At 38.8% G+C, this 18,986-nt stretch overlaps 1 protein-coding gene across 1 annotated transcript; it reads left to right on the plus strand.

Annotated features, from left to right (window-relative positions):
- Window positions 1-255: 255 nt before the first annotated feature.
- LOC105382165 (opsin-3) lies at window positions 256-18,795 on the plus strand. Its single transcript, XM_048631706.1, has 9 exons — window positions 256-583; window positions 1,083-1,274; window positions 4,287-4,502; window positions 5,406-5,536; window positions 10,513-10,652; window positions 14,992-15,102; window positions 16,018-16,100; window positions 17,324-17,425; window positions 18,009-18,795. Exons 1-9 carry the CDS (start codon window positions 528-530, stop codon window positions 18,118-18,120), a joined length of 1,143 nt encoding a protein of 380 aa, XP_048487663.1. The 5' UTR covers window positions 256-527; the 3' UTR covers window positions 18,121-18,795.
- The last annotated feature ends 191 nt before the right edge of the window (window positions 18,796-18,986 follow it).

An 18,986-nucleotide genomic window follows, 5' to 3' on the forward strand; every position in this document is an offset into this window, starting at 1 on the left:
TTAATGTATCTATCGTATCTGTGTAGATATATCATATATTATGTAAGTACCTATATAGATCAGCTGTCCGATAACCATATTAAAGGCTCTGTCTAGCTTTGGGTCGGATGACCGTGTGCGAGATGTCCCCACATACTTATACAAGTACCTATGTAGATTATAAATAGTGAAAAAAACCTAACACTCACGTTGCTAAAGATTGAGAACCGCAGTCCTTCGTGATAGCTTACGCCTGACGGAACATTGAATACGAGAAGCTTTACTATTTTATTGAATTAAGGTATTAACTGGCACGCACGATCGTCCCTATAAAAAAAAATACAGACCGACCATCGCGCCACAAGTGAGAAGCGGCTATCAAAGTCGGACTACTCACTTCGTCTAAACCATCATTTTTAAACCAACCACAGTTTATTCCATAGCCTTATTTATCAGTAAAAAAAAATTAACCTCTAGTAACCAATGCATTAGTTTAATTCAAAAAGCAACGGTTTTCACGCTGCAGCGGCGGCCATTTTGTTTACAAAATGGCGACCAACTACACCATGGCGGATTATGGCATCGTGGCGCAGCCGATGAAGATGTGCGTATTATTTATATCTATTCATTTGCTAGTTTTAGCAGTAGTTGCTCTCTATGTAACGGGGATGGCCCAATCTAAATAAAGCATAAGTACTTCATGTATAATCTGTGTTGTTGTCCTATGGCACCCCAGTGGTGTAGAGGGCCTTCACATGAGTGCACCACACAGCACTTGCTACGGTACCACCTCCGACACTTTATCAACTAAAGATCCATAAGCAGTGTAGCTTGCCTGTTAAACCTTTTTTCATATAACGCCATTATGTACTCGGCTTCCCCTGGCGGTTTAATAATATCTCAGATATCTATTTTGAGGGGGTTGAAGCTCTTGTACGTGGCTCTCTTGAGTTGAAACTTTGTACATATCCCCTTAATATCAGCTAAGCCTATATAGCTACCGTGTAAATTGGAGCAGCAAATCTGGAGCAGCATGAATGTTGCAAAAGCTGAAATGAGTTTCAGTTATCTAACCTCATAATTATTACCCTCTCACCACACAGGGTGTCCCAAGAAGTGGTGGAACACATGCTGGGCTGGAACATTCCAGAAGAACACCAGGACCTGGTGCACATGCACTGGAGGGCGTTCCCGGCGGTCAGCAAGTTCTGGCACTACGGCCTGGCGTTGATCTACACCTGCCTGATGCTGACGTCACTCACTGGGAATTCTATCGTCATTTGGATCTTTAGCACGTGAGTTTGATAATTTATTTTAAATGATAACAAAATGAGGGAACGAAGGCTGCTTAAGGTGTTCTGCTAGAGTCGAGGTGGCGTAGCGACGGCTTTTAAGACGCAGGGAATAATGCCTCATTTACAATGTCGACTTCATCTGTACCTCGCCCACGCCAATACTCCGCCGTGACTCTTGTGCAGTCAGCGGAACCCCTAAGAACTTTAAAAAACTAACATTTTCTATGCAAAATTTCAATCTGTTTTGTTGGTTTAAATATATGGTAAGTTGTGTTTGTAGCGGTTCAATCGAGTCACTATGATCTAGTGTTACACATTAGTCCGTTATCGCTAGCTTGTACTTATCTCCAAAAGCGAGCTGTAGTAAAATGTCCTCGTTTCCTGAATTCAGTCAGATTCAATTCATTCAATTGTTGTTTACCAGGAAAAAAGGGTAAACGAGATTAAAGTTTGCATACAAATTCATGAAAAGCGTGTGGGTTGGGCTGACATTTTTAAAAGTATTTTGTGCCACTCTGTCATAATGGATGATATTAATTTGTGTAAAACTCCGAAGCGTTCAAAGGCTGAACAATTTGGAACAGTCACGGTTTAGGGTTGACAAAAAGTTCTGACATGTTTTTGAATTAAGTAAATTCATTGATAGCAAGATAGAATAAATAAATGTTTAATCACACCAAACATAAACAAAAACGAGAATAAGACAGTGGCAAGAGCTGATAATCATAATCTTTACGGGAAATCAGGTATACTTAGGTATAATATGAACACCGCTGTAACCTGAACAATTTCTTCATCATCAATTTTAAATCATAATAATATACCTACTGTATTTTAATTAATCATACACAATGATGATGATGATGATGTCCTCTTCGTCGTATCCGACAACAGCGACTCTTGCTACACTCTGTTATGTGCTCTTATGTGGCTGGCAAGTCCGAACTTCGTCTTGCACACATACACAATGCTTAGGCCCTGTTTCATAATGTCTGGTTAGTGGCTACCTGTAAGATAAAATACATGCTGTCACTGTCTAAAAAATAATTACATAGAGTGTGACACATGTATTTTATCCAACAGGTAGCCATTAACCAGACATTGTGAAACAAGCTCTTAGACGTATTTCAGTAGTCGTAAAATTATAATATATTTTTTATCATCTGAAATATCCGCCATCTTTATTTCCGCGAGCAGCCCTGCAGCGCACTCGCTGTCACTCAGTGATTTAATTAAGTTTCTAAACGCACCGAGATTGCTGGCGACAGACTCGAGTGGAGCGTTCCAACTCGAGCCTATCTAGAGATATGCTGGGTTAAGGCTTTGGTTTTTCATAGATATAATCAGTCATCGGTTATTTTCTTCTTACGGCCGGTTTTTTGATCCGTACTTTACTCAAACATTAGTCAAATAACGTGTCAAGCATGACAACTGCATACGCATTTTGTTGGTGGATAACTAATGGTTGCCATTTTTAAATTAAAAAAAAAACTGTCCCTTAGCTTGAATTCTAAGCTGGTGACCAATTCTAGAACTGAATTACCTAGGGTTTGTCTAAGTGGTGAGAGGATTAGCCTATTCAATCAGTCATTAGCAGTATATAGACTGCCCATGGTGCGCCGGACGGACCTATGTAAATTGAAGTTACCTAATACTTACAGCACTCGTGGAGGATCCTTTCATGCACTCTTGTAATATCTGAAGAAATAGAGATGCGATGCGCTACATTGATCAACACAAGAAACTATAATACTTACTTAAATAATATTATAAATAAGCTACCTATAAGTATAGTTGGTGTAATGTAACCGATGCATGTTAACTTAAATGTTGACTGACAAACTACGTGCAAAGTTCCGACTCGCAACCACTATAGAGGCTCACTAAAATGACGTGGTTCCACGTTCCAACTAAATCTTGTTAAACAAGTAACTTTGTCACAGTGAACTCCACAGTATCTACTGCTTCTGTTGATATATCGAAGGAGCAACCTACATATTCACGATGCTTACAGTTGGATCTATAGTTTTCTGACGCAAAAATACGCTTAAATACAGTTCACCATACCCCGTTTCTTTTCAAAAAATTATTCATTAAAATGAGTAAGAATGCTAGTTACCTAATTAGCAATTTGTACATATTTAATTCAAAATATACTACTTAGCTTTCAGTAGCTAAATGCAACTATAAATAATAATGTATATACATGAGTATAAGTACTATGTAAGTGCGTCAGATTTCTTTATTTCTAATATTGTGCATCTCGTCTATATGTAAATAAATCGTTGTAGGATACTATGAATAAATTGAAAATTCTTGCACCTTAAAATACTCATTTGGTTACCACGCAACCATTTCTTAAGAATGTCTTATTAAACTTTCTCAATACCTATCGGCCTGAAAAGATACTTGAGAAAACCAATCAGGCGAGGCAGTGTCAAAGGAAAACGACTCTAGCAGTAATTGGGGCATCTCCTGAGATATAAATACAAATCGATATTGTTGATAAAGGTCATTATTGCTTCTCCCCGGAAATAATAAGGTGAAGACTCTGATAATGGGGGAATTCATAAGGAACGTGGAAGAGTAGTGATCGGAAATGACCCCCGATGGCAAAGCTTTTAAAGTTATAATTTTCTCTGATGGAAAACTTAATGCTGTTAGGTTGGATGTGAGGGTGGATGCGAGGATGTTATTATTACATATATGCACTTGTCCGTTCTCAAAACTACTTATATTGCGTTTTATTAGTTTAGTTTAAGTTTTTACGTATGAGTCGTATGACCCAAGTTAACCGTAAACATAATACACGAGCAATGAAACTGTCGATACCAAATATCAAAATATTTACGTTTTTAGTTATTAATATTCTGATAGGTAGGTACTTTGTTAAATGTATTTCAATATTGCAGACGGCGTTTTCCGTTTAGGAGGAATTTGGTGCTATTGTCATTGGAATCTTTTCAATGCTCGTGAGTGTATTTTAACTTTGATTTCCCCTTCTACCCACAGCTCCAAATCCCTGCGCACAGCGAGCAACATGTTCGTGATCAACCTGGCGGTCTTCGACCTGATGATGATGATAGAGATGCCGCTTCTCATCATGAACTCGTTCCAGCAACGCATGGTGGGGTACCAGCTCGGCTGCGATATATATGCGACCCTGGGGTCGCTGTCTGGGATAGGAGGGGCTATATCTAACGCTGTTATCGCGTTTGATCGGTATAAGTGAGTATGAAATTAATTTTTTACGATTAATACACTTGCGAGCAATGCAAAAGATCCACCGACCATTGACGTTCCATATGTCATTGGAACTTTTTCATTGCTTGTGACTATACCTACATATAGCTAAGTTATAGCGTGGTAGCGATACTTCGCTACTGCGCTCCTAAATTAAAATATCATGAGCTAAGTCCGCATTGTACTATGGCTAGACCTAACAAGTAACCCGCGAGACCTATACGGCGTTCGAAGAAAGATGAAACGAAAAATGAGGACATTATGTTGTGGAGAAGGCCGTGAGATGAATACAGTCAACGTTTCCGACTACGCCACGTGGCATGCATTAGAAAATGTTATAAATCTTTTACAAAGTTACTTAAATGACTTCAACTTCAATACAATGTTTACAGTCAAAATTCTTTAAGGGTGTCTTGCACAACAAAGTTAATCAAAATTAAATTTATGACCTCTTGCTCTGACATTATACCGTCAGAGCAAGAGACAAACTATTTAATTTTATTTAACTTCGTTGTGCAAGACACCCTAAGTCTGATTAGGCCTACCGAGTAGAATGGCCGAGACAGTGTCCTCGGCCGATCCTCCACCAATGAACGTGAAATGAAGGCTCATTTCATGCGCCTAATATCCTATACTACTAATATTATAAATGCAAAGGTTTGTGATATGTGTGTAGAGTGTATACGTACATATGTGTGTATGTTTGTTACCTCTTCACGTCAAAACGGCTGAACCGATTTAAACGAAATTTATTGGTATGGAGTTAGTTGACACCCTGGATTAACACATAGGTATTTTCCGAAATTCATACGGGAAATCTTTTTAAGGCGAAGCGTAGCTCGCGGGAACAGCTAGCATTCCATAATTATCGGTACAATTTGTCCACAGAACGATATCCTGCCCGCTCGACGGTCGCATCAACAAGGTGCAGGCGGCGCTGCTGATCCTCTTCACGTGGCTGTGGTCCGTGCCCTTCACCGCCCTGCCGCTGTTTAAGATATGGGGGAAGTTTGTACCAGGTGAATTATAGTCAGCAGTAGTTAACGTCCACTGAATGGTCTCTTTCTTTATGTATCCCTTCCAGGCAACCGACTACCTACGTAAGGGCTTGAACACAAAAATTCGACGTCGCATCGCAAAAAAATGCGACAATAATCAAGCATTTGCTCTGAAAAACTGTCAACCGTCGCAGTTTTGTGTACAAGCCCTAACAATTGTTGCGTCACTAGATAGCAACCTATCACCACGTTCCACAAAAAACATCGGCAATAAAGACTACAGTTGTTTTATGGTTTATCGCCGCGACGTAACACAGCCAACACTCGCTGACTGCCCAGGTTGCACAAATCACGGTTGATACAGCACTCTGTCCTCGGCCTTCCTCATTCAGCCACGAGTGGTTACGAATCTAAGGTCATTGGTCCAGCGGGACGGACGAACGCTACGCCTATTTCTATTGCCTATTCATGATCTACACTTGAGAACTTGTTTAACTCGTCAGGTTATCTTTCTTTGGTATAACACATAGGTAGGTAGGTAGGTACATAATATGAAGATGAAACCCACTCCACAAAACTGAAACACACAACTGGAATTGGGTGCAATTTGCACCAACGCTTGCAATTTGTGACTAATCACGAATTATGCGCACAATTCTAACAAATTGTGTGCATCCTGTATAACAGGAGATTGCTTCCATTGTCCAAAGAGCAAGATGGCGAATGATTCGATGAGTAATCGACTTCGAATCATGGAATTAGACTTTGTAAGTGAGCGGTGTGTGTTGGGCTTCATTGACGATGGAATTTCACTTCAAAGTACAGTAGGACGCAGAGATATGTCCCTTGTTCTTAGCAGTCATATTATACTAACTTGGTTTTGAATAAATTGGACAGTCTGAAAAATTATAAAAAAAGATAAAGGTCTCTCTGGCGGTGCCTGTAGGTCTGACATGATGGAAAAAAATACATTTTACTTACTCATCAATAGAAGTCATAAATGGATGCAGAACAACACAAAAACCGCAACCTTACTAGAGTCATACTTGTAGAACTAAGTGTATGACTACTACTAGTACTCATACGTTTTCATTCGTCCTACAAATATTTTATGAACGTAAAGCAATGTATACCATAACTTAGTTAAATAGAGGTGCTAAGATACCTCTGCAGCTGACTGTACATACGGAAGTACCTGAATAGTGGGGAGATTGTAGCTGATTCCCTCAATTGTTTCAGGAGGTCAATGACCATGTTTGCAAATCCATACGGGTTTAAATAGTTTATACTTTAAAGTATTAGTCAACATCGATTTGATTTAGTTAACAATATAAATCCTAATAGCGGTATACCTAGTGGTAGATCAGTTGATTAAGGGCACTCTTCCCTCTGCAAAGATTAGGGTTCAAATACCGGGTGTGACATAAATGTGATGATGATGATGATGATGTCCTCTTCGTCATATCCGACAACAGCGACTCTTGCTACACGCTAAAGGTATTATACGGTATTCGGGACTATCTGACAGAAGAAGTTCGCAAGATCTTGACAGAGTCGCTGGTTCTTTCTCCCTTCAACTACTGCGACGTTGTATATGGACCTCGGCTATATGTGAAAACCGAGAGAGCAATCCAACGCGTACAAAATGCCTGTGCCAGGTTCTGTTATAGAATACCTAAGCGTGCTCACATTACCCCATATCTAGATAAGCGGAAAATTTTGAAAATGAAAGCAAGTAGAGAACTTCATTTAGCGGGACTTATTAAAAAAGTTATAAAAACCGGACAACCTATCTACTTATATGATAAACTTTCTTGGGCTAAAGATGCACACAATAAAAACACACGCAGTAAAACTAATAATAATTTGTCGATACCAGAGCATAAAACGGTTAACTACAGAGGAGGTTTTAAGTTCTCTGCATCGAAAATCTGGAATGACCTTCCTCCTCCTTTAAAAACACTGAGTATGTCATTTGGTACTTTCAAATTAAAGTTGAAAAATATACTAATTTTAAAACAAATAGAGACCTCAAAAACAATATATACAACCATAAAAAAAAATAAAAAATAAAAACTGATATCGAAACATATATATATTTATATTAGATTTTTAAACATATATAACATTTATATTAGATATAGTATTAGTATATTATATTAGTATAGTATATAAGTATAAATATAGTATATAAATTTAATTTTAAGTTTAATGTTTGAACATTATCATAATATTATAATTGTATTTGTTAAAGAGTGCAACATTAGGTTTACTAATAAGGTAATTGTACCTATATAAAATATTTATTAAACACGGAGCAGACTGGAAATCAGCGTTGTTCAGACGGATGTTTGACAACATGGCTGAGTCTGTTGCCATTTGCCTCAGATACATTATGTGTAGAAATAGTTATTAAGGTGTTACTCTATTAAAAGAATTAGATTATGTTAAATTGTAAGGTAAGGTTTAAGTACATCTTTAAAGTGTAAAACTTCGTCTGTGGCAATAAAGATTATTTTCTTTCTTTCTTTCTTTCTGCTACACTCTGTATGTGCTCTTATGTGGCTGGCAAGTCCGAACTTCGTCTTGAACACCCTGTCACACTGAGCACAGTAGAGCTGATAAATGTGAATGAGTTCTTTGGAGCTTATAAACTATGTAGGTAGGTACCTATATCGCTCTTATCGTTGCATCTAGATCTGTATAGCACATCTAGATGTTCAACCCGCTGTGGACCAGTGTGGTGGGAAAGCCTGCAAAATTAGGAATGCAATTTATAGACCTTAGAATAAGCACAAAGATTCCTTTCCAATGAATCAAGTGCTATAGAAGATATTAACAAACACTGGCCATTAATACTTAATAAGAAAATACGATTAGGATCGGTTCTCTTCTTAGAATGTGCAAGTAACCTAGGTTACATTAAGCACTACAGAGCGAATTCTAGAGAAATGCTGTCCCAACGTAAACATTAATCATTTCCCTGAAACACGTCTTCCTGGGCACAGTAGAGTAAGATAATAGTGAATAAAGTAGATTAGTACTACTTTACGAACACTGCACTGCTTCCCTAAATCTGGGGGCACGGCAGTGCCCCCACCAAGTCGAGCAAAAAAGCGGAACGGCCGTACCATCATTTTCGACCCCCTGTAACTTCGTTGTGGATAAAACGAGAAGACTGAATTTTCAGTAACCATGCAGGCATTGTAAAGACACGGTATATTTCAAATTTCATTCAATTTGAACCAGTAGTTTAAAAATTATAACGGGTCAAAGTTTCTTAATTTTGTCACTCACTGACTGACTCACCGATCATAAAAATTCTAAGGCACTTCTAGCAGACCTAGAAGCTATTATATAAGTAGTGTTTGGTGTATGAATCAAGGAAAAACTAAAACATTTGGGGGCACGGTAGTGCCCCCGCCAACTCGAGTAAAATTTTTCAATTTTGGTCCAGTTTTCTAGATAGGTACATAACTGCTTAAATAATTTCATAATCACATATCTGGGCCTCTGGGGGCACGGCAGTGCCCCCACCAAGTAAATATAGGCGCACGGTAGTGCCCCTACCAAATCGAGCAAAAAATTCGCGTCATGCAAATTAAATCCGCAAAGGATGGATTACCTACCTACGGACAAAGCACATCAGGCTACCAGTGCTACCACTTATAGTAAAATTTTCTTAATGTACAATGAACTTTGTGTAATGGAAACTAAGGTTGAAATTCAATTAGGGAAATTTGTTGCAGTACGAATTATCAAAGTTACGTTTATTCATTACGTACATTACGTAGCCAAAAATATAGATTCTTGGATCTTACCTCAAGTTTGCGATTTATGAAGGTAGGCAACCTACCAAACTAAGTTAACGCACCTACGTACCTAGAAGGTACCGAAAAGAAAAAAAAGTAGTTAGAACTGTCTACAAAATACAATAAGAAATGAGATCTCATCAAAAACAATACTTGTCAAAAAAAAACAAGTCTCGTAACTCAGTTGTTCTACGGTAAAAAGTTGTGAGATCCATGTTATACCAAGTCCTATCCACGCACGCATCTCAATCTTAAAAATCTTTAATGTTTTATATAAATATATTGACTTGGTCATCGCACTAAATAATTTAATTAACACGTGTTTTCAGGCGATGGCCGACACTGCACTGCTTCCCTAAATAATTATATTCTGTGTGAAGTTAGTTGTTTTGTGACTTCACCCAGGGTTCTAGCTGAAAACCAGCTTTATGGCCTACCATAGTATCAGGCTGAGCTAGAACCCTTTCAGCACATGGAAACAACGCACATGCATTTTTTTTAATTAAGTAGGTATTGTGTTCGTGTTTGAGATAAAATATGTAGGTAGGTATCTTATTTCTTTATTTCCCTGAAAAGGACAACAATGTAAGCGATTGTGTAAATTTTAAATTTAAAGTCTTTGTTCAAATTGATAATAAATAATCAACTTCATGATTGATTTCACGGAAGTATAATTAACAGTAGCCAAATCGCTAAAATTAGATTTTGTTCCTTCAGAATATCTCTCAATAGGTATCATATATACCTGTATTTTTTTTGCACCTTTCTACCTGTTTTCCTGTACCTCCTGTAGGTTGGCTGGTAGAAAATGCTTTTAGCATTAAGTCCACCTTTTGTACACTTATGTTATATTTGTGCAATAAAGTATTAAATAAACAAATAAATAATAAATATACCACAACATGCCGACAAATAATTATAGTCCTTATTACCATTACGTACGCCGTAAAGGGGGTTTTCTTTTTGTACCTTGAGAATCTCTCCCAGCATCAGGCATAATCCTGAAGGCCTAGCACGGGGCGCTAGACGCGTGCGTCAGACGTGACAAAAGTTTTCCGTCCCACTCGCTTTGGAAACCTTGCGATGTGAATGAGCGCGAAAGGTTTGTCACGTCTAAGAGTGACGTCTTATGCCTTATGGACCATAGATCTCACCAATCAACGACCCCCCTTATTCCCATTCCAGAGGGATTCCTAACCACGTGTTCGTTCGACTACTTCACGGACGACCAGGACACGAAGGTGTTCGTGGCGGCCATCTTCGTGTGGAGCTACTGCATCCCCATGTCGCTCATCTGCTACTTCTACTCGCAGCTGTTTGGAGCCGTGAGTTATTGCATAAATATAAATAAAATCAGGGTGTTGCATGCAAAAGTATATTTTTTTTCGCGAATGTTGTCATACTGAAAACATGGCTTAGATATAACATGGTGCACGTAGGTTTCGGCTTAGTAAACTTTTTTTGCAACACTCTGTAGAAGGACTAGCACGAGGTGCAAGACGTGAAAAAAGTTCTCCGTCGCACTCGCTCTCAAAGCCGCGCGATGTGAGTGAGCGTGCAGCAAAACTTTTATCACGTCTTGGCGTGCGAATTTTGCGCCCATGCGCCCTTGCGCCCCGTGCTAGCTCTTTTGGTAGCGATTCTGAAGGTACTAATTTTAAATTTACCAATGGTCACACGACGATCATCATTGGAAACAGTTTCAAATAAAATTTTGTGCCTCCAGAATCGACATCATTGGATAAGATTTTCTTCTTGCGGCCTGGACTAGGATAAGTACCTAATGTAAGCAGTGTTAAGACTTTAAGACCTCAGCAATACTGATACATACAGAGTCAGAATAACTTCTTAGCTTGTCGGTGACCAACTCTAAGCGCCAATGTTAAAGTAAAAATTTACAAAATGTTCAATAAAATTTAGCCCTCGCCCCCAATGAAAGATTCCTTCGAATAGCGCAGCCGTCCGGTCAAATATTCGCTCCCCTAGCTAAGTTTAGAAACTCAAAACGAATAAAAAAACAGTCAAAAGAAACAACGAAAGTAAATTAGATTACTTATACATCCATCTGAAAGTTTTTATTTCTTTTCTCTTCTCTTTTTACATTTCCCGTTCGGATTTCATCGACATTTTCAACTGTAAAGTAGATACATAGATAGGTATATAGGTACGTTATAACTCTTTGTGGTATTAATTAAGCTAAGAGAAACCTCAAAGAGATTCTGCAGATATTCTTCAAAAGAATTCCTGTAATTATCGGTATGTTGTACGAGTATTTAGTATCGAAGCTACGAGAATTCTGTAGCTGGTCTAATAATCTGATTTGCTAACTTTTGTAATTAACTTAAAAGCTGAGTACCTAGGTGATGTTTTGACGTTGATGTTGCTTATCTTAGTAAGTCTGCGTTGACAATAACAAAATTATAATGGTTTTCGGTGATAAACCTTGAAAAATTGAACTATAAATTCTCTAAGTAAAGTTTTTTTTAAAGTACGGCATATATGGTATTGGTCTACCCTGGAACAGGTAGGTTGTTCACCGAATCGTTAGTAACGTATTGTTTTTATCTCGTCTTCAATTTTCTAAAGAAATTTAACAGCAAACGTTTACAAACACTGTATCCGCTGTAATAAAAAATACCCTCTGATTTACTTTGCCCTCAAAAAAACAAATCACGCGGAGCGTAGTGGTCAATTGTTCAGGCCCTACGTTATTGGGTGCCACTACATACGCTAGAGATGTGCCATGTATTTAGAGTAAAGCCGAAGTAGCCGAAAATGTACCTACGTCTTCTTGCCATGGTTTTAAAAGGTTATCCCGTGGAAATTTTTCCTCGCATCGCGTTTTCAATCCCGTGGGTTTTAAAGAGGAAATGTTTAGGAGCCTATTTTACTGTTAAGTATAATAATGTTGAATTTTCAAAAAGAATTTTCATGCCAATAGCTAGGTTTCCCGCATATTAAATCCTCAACCACAAGCCTTGGAGGCGCCAAAGTTCAGTGCAAAATTATCACTATTGTAATTTTATTATAACACACCACTTACGACTTCAAAAGCTTAATATTGGCTACCGACTATGGATAAATAATACATTTTATTCAATCTGTGCGTTCATGGCATCGATGAATCAATCATTATTTCAGTTGGTATGTAAATGTATAGCCGAATAGCCGGAGATCCGAAGCTGAAACTTTCAGCTCCACTCTATCCCGCGCCTATAGAACGTATAACAGGCGAATCGTATAAACTCCCGGATTCCTTCTGCGGTATCCAATATGCCGTCGATAGTCAAGATTTGTTTCTGTTCACGGTACACCCTCGTTGCTTTGCGTGAGGATATTATCTTTAGGAGCAAGGACTTTGCTAGATTCATTGCCTGGAATTAATGTTAAGTAAATAAATTTCCCATAGTAGGAACCCACGTATCTGGTAGTAAAGTTTATTTAAGTAGGTATATATGGAAAACAATCATATTTGTATTAATTAGTCTAAAAATAATTTTGAAAGTCATAGGTACTTACAGTTACAACTAAAGGTGTTTAAAATGACCTCCTGAATCACCTCCTTTCGGCTTACTGCATCCTTTTATAACAACTTGTATGGTAGAGATAGGTACATAATAAAGTACTTACAAATATTTGGTAAAGTTCTAGCACCGCGAGTTAAACTACCCCTTTCGCTACTCTACCGTCACTTTCCTGCCCTTAACCGAAGCCAGATGTCATCACGGCCACCGCAAATATCCGTCTACCCGCAAACGTAGTCAATTTGACGACAACACTGCCCTTCAGAGAGCGATGTTGATAACAATATTATTAATTACAAGAGCTCCCGACAAGTTGGGAACAAAGTTTGTGCGCCTGATCCGTTTAAGAGTTTATTTTCACAACAACTGTTTGTGGTCGCGCGGTGTAGCGGTTGGGAAATCTGTGAAATTAAACGGTACTTATTATTAGGTAGATGCATAGGTTTTTAAACGTTGTGTCTCTTCGGCAGTACCTACGTATTAACATTAAATAAATAAATAACAAGTCAAATACTGTGACAGCAGACAAAATATGCTGACATACCTTGGTACTGTGGGTGGTAATGAAAAAGACTCTAAGTGCCAATTTCACCATTCTCGGTTATCTAACCGACAGGGATTGATTTATAAATTAAACGTCATCTCCATATAAAATTCATGACAGATGTGTCAAAAGTTAACAATTACTCCCTGGTTATGCTCTAACAGAGAATGGTGAAATTGGCACTAAACCTAAGTAAAGTAAGTAACCCTATTTTTTAGTAATCGTAAGAAGTTGGTCAGATATAATTAAAATTGTTCAGCATGTCGCCTGGAAATGGAAATGTGTAGGGTAGTAAAAGTAGGTAATGGGTCAATCGCTCCTGTAAAAAATGATTTCTACTTTCTGACCCTTCTTTGTAGATTTATTGCTACCTTCTCAGAGTAGTCAGGATTGTAGAGATCGCAGACAGAATGTCAGTATCAAAAATTGTTGAAATTTTGGACAAGTTATCAAAATTTATAAAAATGCCAATGTATAAAAAAAGTTACGGTGTGCCTCTAAAATAAAGGCATTTTACGTAGGTATAATTGATGACGCATGATTAGCAATCCTTTTGATATACTTAAGTCGTAAATCGTAATCATGATTACAGCCCATCATGTCCCCACTGCTGTGGAACACGGGTCTCCACATTTTTTTTTCGGTGTCCACTGTTATTCTTAATTACACTGTATTTTTCTGAACCTTTCAAGAACACGTGTGATTTAAGCTAAAGGTGATAAAGTAGCAGTTTACTTTCTGTTCCATGCTGCAAGTACACTTTCGAATAGTATTAATACAAAAATTGTTGCAAAAGACCTATAGTAAGCCGAAAGGGTCCGTAATCGAGCGGGCTTCAGTGATCGTATCTGATCGCTAAGGTTAAGCAACAACTGACACGGTCAGCCATTGGATGGGTGACCAATTTCAATTGGTGCTTTTCTGGACGCTTCCGTGCTTCGGACGGCACTTTAAGCCGTGGGTCCCGGTTGCTGCTTCGGCAGCAGTCGTTAAGCCTAGTCAGAAGTCTTCGGGCGGCTTGAAAACATCTGACAGTCGGGTTGCCCACTTACCCGACAACTCTCTCAGCACAAGCTTGCTTGTGTTGGGGTCCACCAACCCGCACTTGGCCAGCGTGGTGGACTAGGCCTAAACCCTTCCTTCATTGGAAGGAGACCCGTGCCCAGCAGTGGGGACGTAATGGGTCGTGATGATGATGATGAAGCCGAAAGGGGGTGACTGAGCCTATCATTCTAAACAACTCTTGTAAAATTGTAAAATATACAACTGGAAGGATGTCACCTTTTACCTTAAAAAATCTTAGTTACCGTCAATTTTCCATGTGGTTTATTATTTCAGTCAGAAGTTCAGTATTTTAGTCCGCGCGCGTAAATCTTTCGTTAATTGCAGTCTTATTGCAGTACATAACGTCCTCGTAGTCGAATTGCGACTACGGTGGCCAATCTCATTTGAGATCTGGACTAGATGCCCAAGTGTATGCCCAGAGCCTCTACCACTAAACCGTGGTGTAGGCAGTTTTAAACCAATTAGTACTTAACATTAACGGACTTGTAAATTAGTAGCTTTTAACCTTCCTATGTTTGTTTGTTACTCCAGGTCCGCCTGCACGAGCGCATGCTGAAGGACCAGGCCAAGAAGATGAACGTGAAGTCGCTCGCGTCCAACAAGGACGACGCGGGCAAGAGCGTCGAGATCCGGATCGCTAAGGTACTGAACCATCATCAGGTCCTGGGATCCCTAATCAGGGATATAAGGCTCAAAGTGTAGATTTACACTCTGACCGGTCCTGCTACCGTACCACCACCCACACATTATAGCTATTAACAATCCATAAGCAGCGTTGGTCGCCTGTCAAACATCTGTCAGATCAATAAAAGTTACGTCAGATAATATGATTAATAAATAGCCTAGCAAAAGGAAGTTACTTATTACAAAATAAAAAAAAACCGGCCAAGTGCGAGTCGGGCTCGCGCACAAAGGGTTCCGTAGCAGCAAATATAATATTACAGTTAAATCAACCTATCTCAAAAACTATAAGAGATACTTTGATCAAACCAAAAATCGTTGAAAGAGTTAATTAGCATGCATCACCTCTATTTTTTTTAGAATTTTATACCCCGTAGTTATAAAAATAGAGGGGGGGGGACATACTTTTTACGACTTTGAGAGCTGATATCTCAAAAACCGTTCACTTTAAGAAAAATGTTTTTTAGAAAACTTTATATTATTTTAAAAGACCTTTCCATTGATACCCCACACGGGTATGTACATCGAAAAAAAAAATTTCATCCCTCAGTTACATGTATGGGGGGCCCCACCCCCAATTCTTTTTTTTACTATTTAGTGTCATATTTTTGTAGCGGTTCATACAACACATATTCCCATCAAATTTCATCACTGTAGTACTTATAGTTTCCGAGTAAATCGGCTGTGACAGACGGACAGACGGACAGACGGACAGACGGACAGACGGACATGACGAAACTATAAGGGTTCCGTTTTTGCCATTTTGGCTACGGAACCCTAAAAAGGAATATTATGCAAAGACTCTATATCATTGTCTGAAACTCAAAGTATGCAAATCACCCCAATTTTAATGTGCTTTTTCCTTCTCATGACCAGGTCGCCTTCACCATCTTCTTCCTGTTCGTTTGTGGCTGGACGCCGTACGCCTTCGTTGCCATGACCGGCGCCTTCGGGGACAGGTCAGTCATATACAGGGTGTTTAATAAACCGAAAAGGGGTGATTCGGCTAGTCATTCTAAATACATTGTACATACTCTCAAACAATGACGCTATCTCGTTGCTCTCGTTTTACGTACCCATTGCATGTCAGCTCACCTCGTTGGTTTTTTGTATAGCTAGACAAACCATCATTGACCTACGACCATAAACAGATTTTGGTTGGATGAAGAAGGTTTTGTCTTGGCATTTGATTCGCCTTAGAAGAAGCGAGCAGTCCAGCAGTGAACAATTTCGGAAGACAATGATAATAAATATATTGAGACGCAGGTAAAACTTTTGCATAGTCTAGAAAATTACAAGAACATGCACCCTGTGTAACTACTTATGTACTTATGTAGAAAAACGTTCGTTTCTTTTTCTAACCAATCCTTTGTTTGCGGCAAATAGCACGCTCTCTCACAGTCCACAGTATGTGGGTCACCATCCTCATATGCTAATGTCATTGTGGAATTGAGGATTCCACTTCCACAACTTTTTTGTCGTTCAAAACGTGCCCCCACATCTAGCATGGAGGAAGGACGCACGATGTTTGTATGTAGGTCACTGGAACTTTATTATAATGAAAAACAAGTTAAGTTTAAAGTATTTATTTTTATTTATTTATTTAAACACTTTATTGTATGTATACACAAATTACACAGTTTAAAGTAAAAGTTAACAAGTACAAGAAAGAACAATACAAGTATATATATACAAAGGCGGACTTATCGCCTAAACGCGATTTCTTCCAGTCAACCTTTATGGTGTGGAAATAAAAGTAAGCCTATAACTCTTAAAATTAAATAATACGTAAATAGGAAATTAAAAAGCACATTTCAAATTAATTGTGCTTAGATTTGTTTCGATTGAATTCATTCATGAATGAAAACTGAAAACTTTGTTAATCACGAAATCACGATCGTTAAACATAAGGTTGTCTGAATGTTTTTTTTTTGTTATAAGAACTCCTTCTGTAATGCTCATTATACAAGGATAAGTTATGTATACAGTCAAATAAGTTATGTCCAGTTTTTGTATGCAAAGAATAACTGTGTCAAAGTGTCTGGATAATGGCTTCCTGTGGGATAAAAGACATGCTGTTACTCTCTGTGCTTATGTTTTAGTCCGTGTAGGCACTAGGCAGTTAGGCAGATACATTAACAACTGTACCCTGAACCAGCTAACCCCTGATGAATGTTCCCAGGAGTCTGCTGACCCCGGTGGCGACCATGGTGCCGGCCGTGTGCTGCAAGATCGTGTCCTGCATCGATCCCTGGGTGTACGCCATCAACCACCCGAGATACAGGTATGGTTACATCCTACTAAATGGAAATAAACTCCGAATGTCTGGCATGCGATCCAACGCTCGGTTTGTATAAAAGTACCCTCGGTGATAACCATACAATCCGATCATTGGATCGCGTTCTAGCAAACCTGTGGCATGCCTCGCCGAGGCGTGCGACAGATGGATATGCGGCTATTTATGAACTGCCCAATTTTCCCTTACTAAGCATTTTTGTGTATGCTGCTAAGTTAACCAACTGAAATGGAATTTGCACTATTTACGACGAGTTCATCACTACCAACTCTCAAAAGAGCTGTGGGGTTACCACCGAACTGCTTATGGATTGTTAACCACAGCGAGGCTGCTTATGGATATGCTAATATCGGGTAATGTGTGGTGGTGGTACGGTAAATAGTCTCGTTAGTGGTCCGCCGTGTTTGATACAGAAGACTTGTCAATATGTACCTAGTTACTGGCGCGATGCACCTATTCTGATTCCGGATGAGGGATCAGTGAATAGAGAATAGTAAACAGAGAAACAGTGATACAGTCCACAGTTAACAACCCATGTTTTTACCACAATCAAACAATAATTTTCTTCCAGGGCGGAGCTGCAGAAGCGTCTCCCATGGATGGGAGTGCGCGAGGCCGACCCCGACTCCGTGTCCACCAACACGAGCCTCGCCACCGCCCAAGCAGCCAATCCGGAGGCTTAGTTCAAATTTAGAACCTAGTTATATAGCGACATCTCTGTTCACGGCAGCGAAGCATTTTCCAAAGTGACATCGATGCGCGAAAAGATAATTTTCGAGACATAGAAAACGATAGACTTGGGAATGTTTTTGCTACGATGAATAGTTTTTAATGTCAATCGAATTACTGGATAGCTTATTACAGGAATGCAACTATCAACTCATATTGTGTAGGGAGATTAATTAATATGTATAGCCTACAAGTAAATGCATTCTAAGTAGGTCTCGTAGGCTCGCCTTGTTGGTTTTTACCCGACTGCCGAAGGAGGAGGGTAATGTTTTATACTAATAAGTACCTACCTAAGCCAATATTTTTTTCTTACCTGACTAGTTTTTTTTAATTCTATTAATAATTGTATGTAATAAGCATTCTTAAGTAGCATGAGATGTTCTTTTTGATACTTAAACTTTCCATACAGTAATTCGATTGATATTTAAGTACTTATAACAATCTAGTTTAAGCGATTGCTATTATGATGATAACGAATAACGACCAAAGGCTGCACAATGGACTCCGATGAAGCTGTATTTTTTTTATAACGAAGCATAATATTTTAAAAAATCCAAAAAAAAAACGATCTGATCCCGACGACTGAGGCAAGCTTTTAATTTGTTATAAATAAAGGAAGTGTACTTTGACTTTTTGTTTTAATTTTCTGCTCCTGTGAGCCGGGTGGGCCGTGATAATCATCTCATCAAATCCGCGGGGCGGCGAGAAATCTGCTTCAACTTTTTCCTGCTGAGGCCGTGAATATTGAAAACATTTTCTCATTAGCTGTATTAGTAACAAACTGCCTCTGTGGTCTAGTGGTAGAAGCGTCGCTTCATGA

The sequence above is a fragment of the Plutella xylostella genome, chromosome 29 (genome assembly GCF_932276165.1).
Source record: "Plutella xylostella chromosome 29, ilPluXylo3.1, whole genome shotgun sequence".
Lineage (NCBI taxonomy): Eukaryota > Metazoa > Arthropoda > Insecta > Lepidoptera > Plutellidae > Plutella > Plutella xylostella.

Coding starts and splice junctions, on each gene's coding strand:
- LOC105382165 (XM_048631706.1), top strand. CDS start 528: ATGGCGACCAACTACACCATGGCGGATTATGGCATCGTGGCGCAGCCG. Junction 16,101..17,323: donor ACCGGCGCCTTCGGGGACAG/GTCAGTCATATA, acceptor GAATGTTCCCAG/GAGTCTGCTGACCCCGGTGG. Junction 17,426..18,008: donor ATCAACCACCCGAGATACAG/GTATGGTTACAT, acceptor ATTTTCTTCCAG/GGCGGAGCTGCAGAAGCGTC.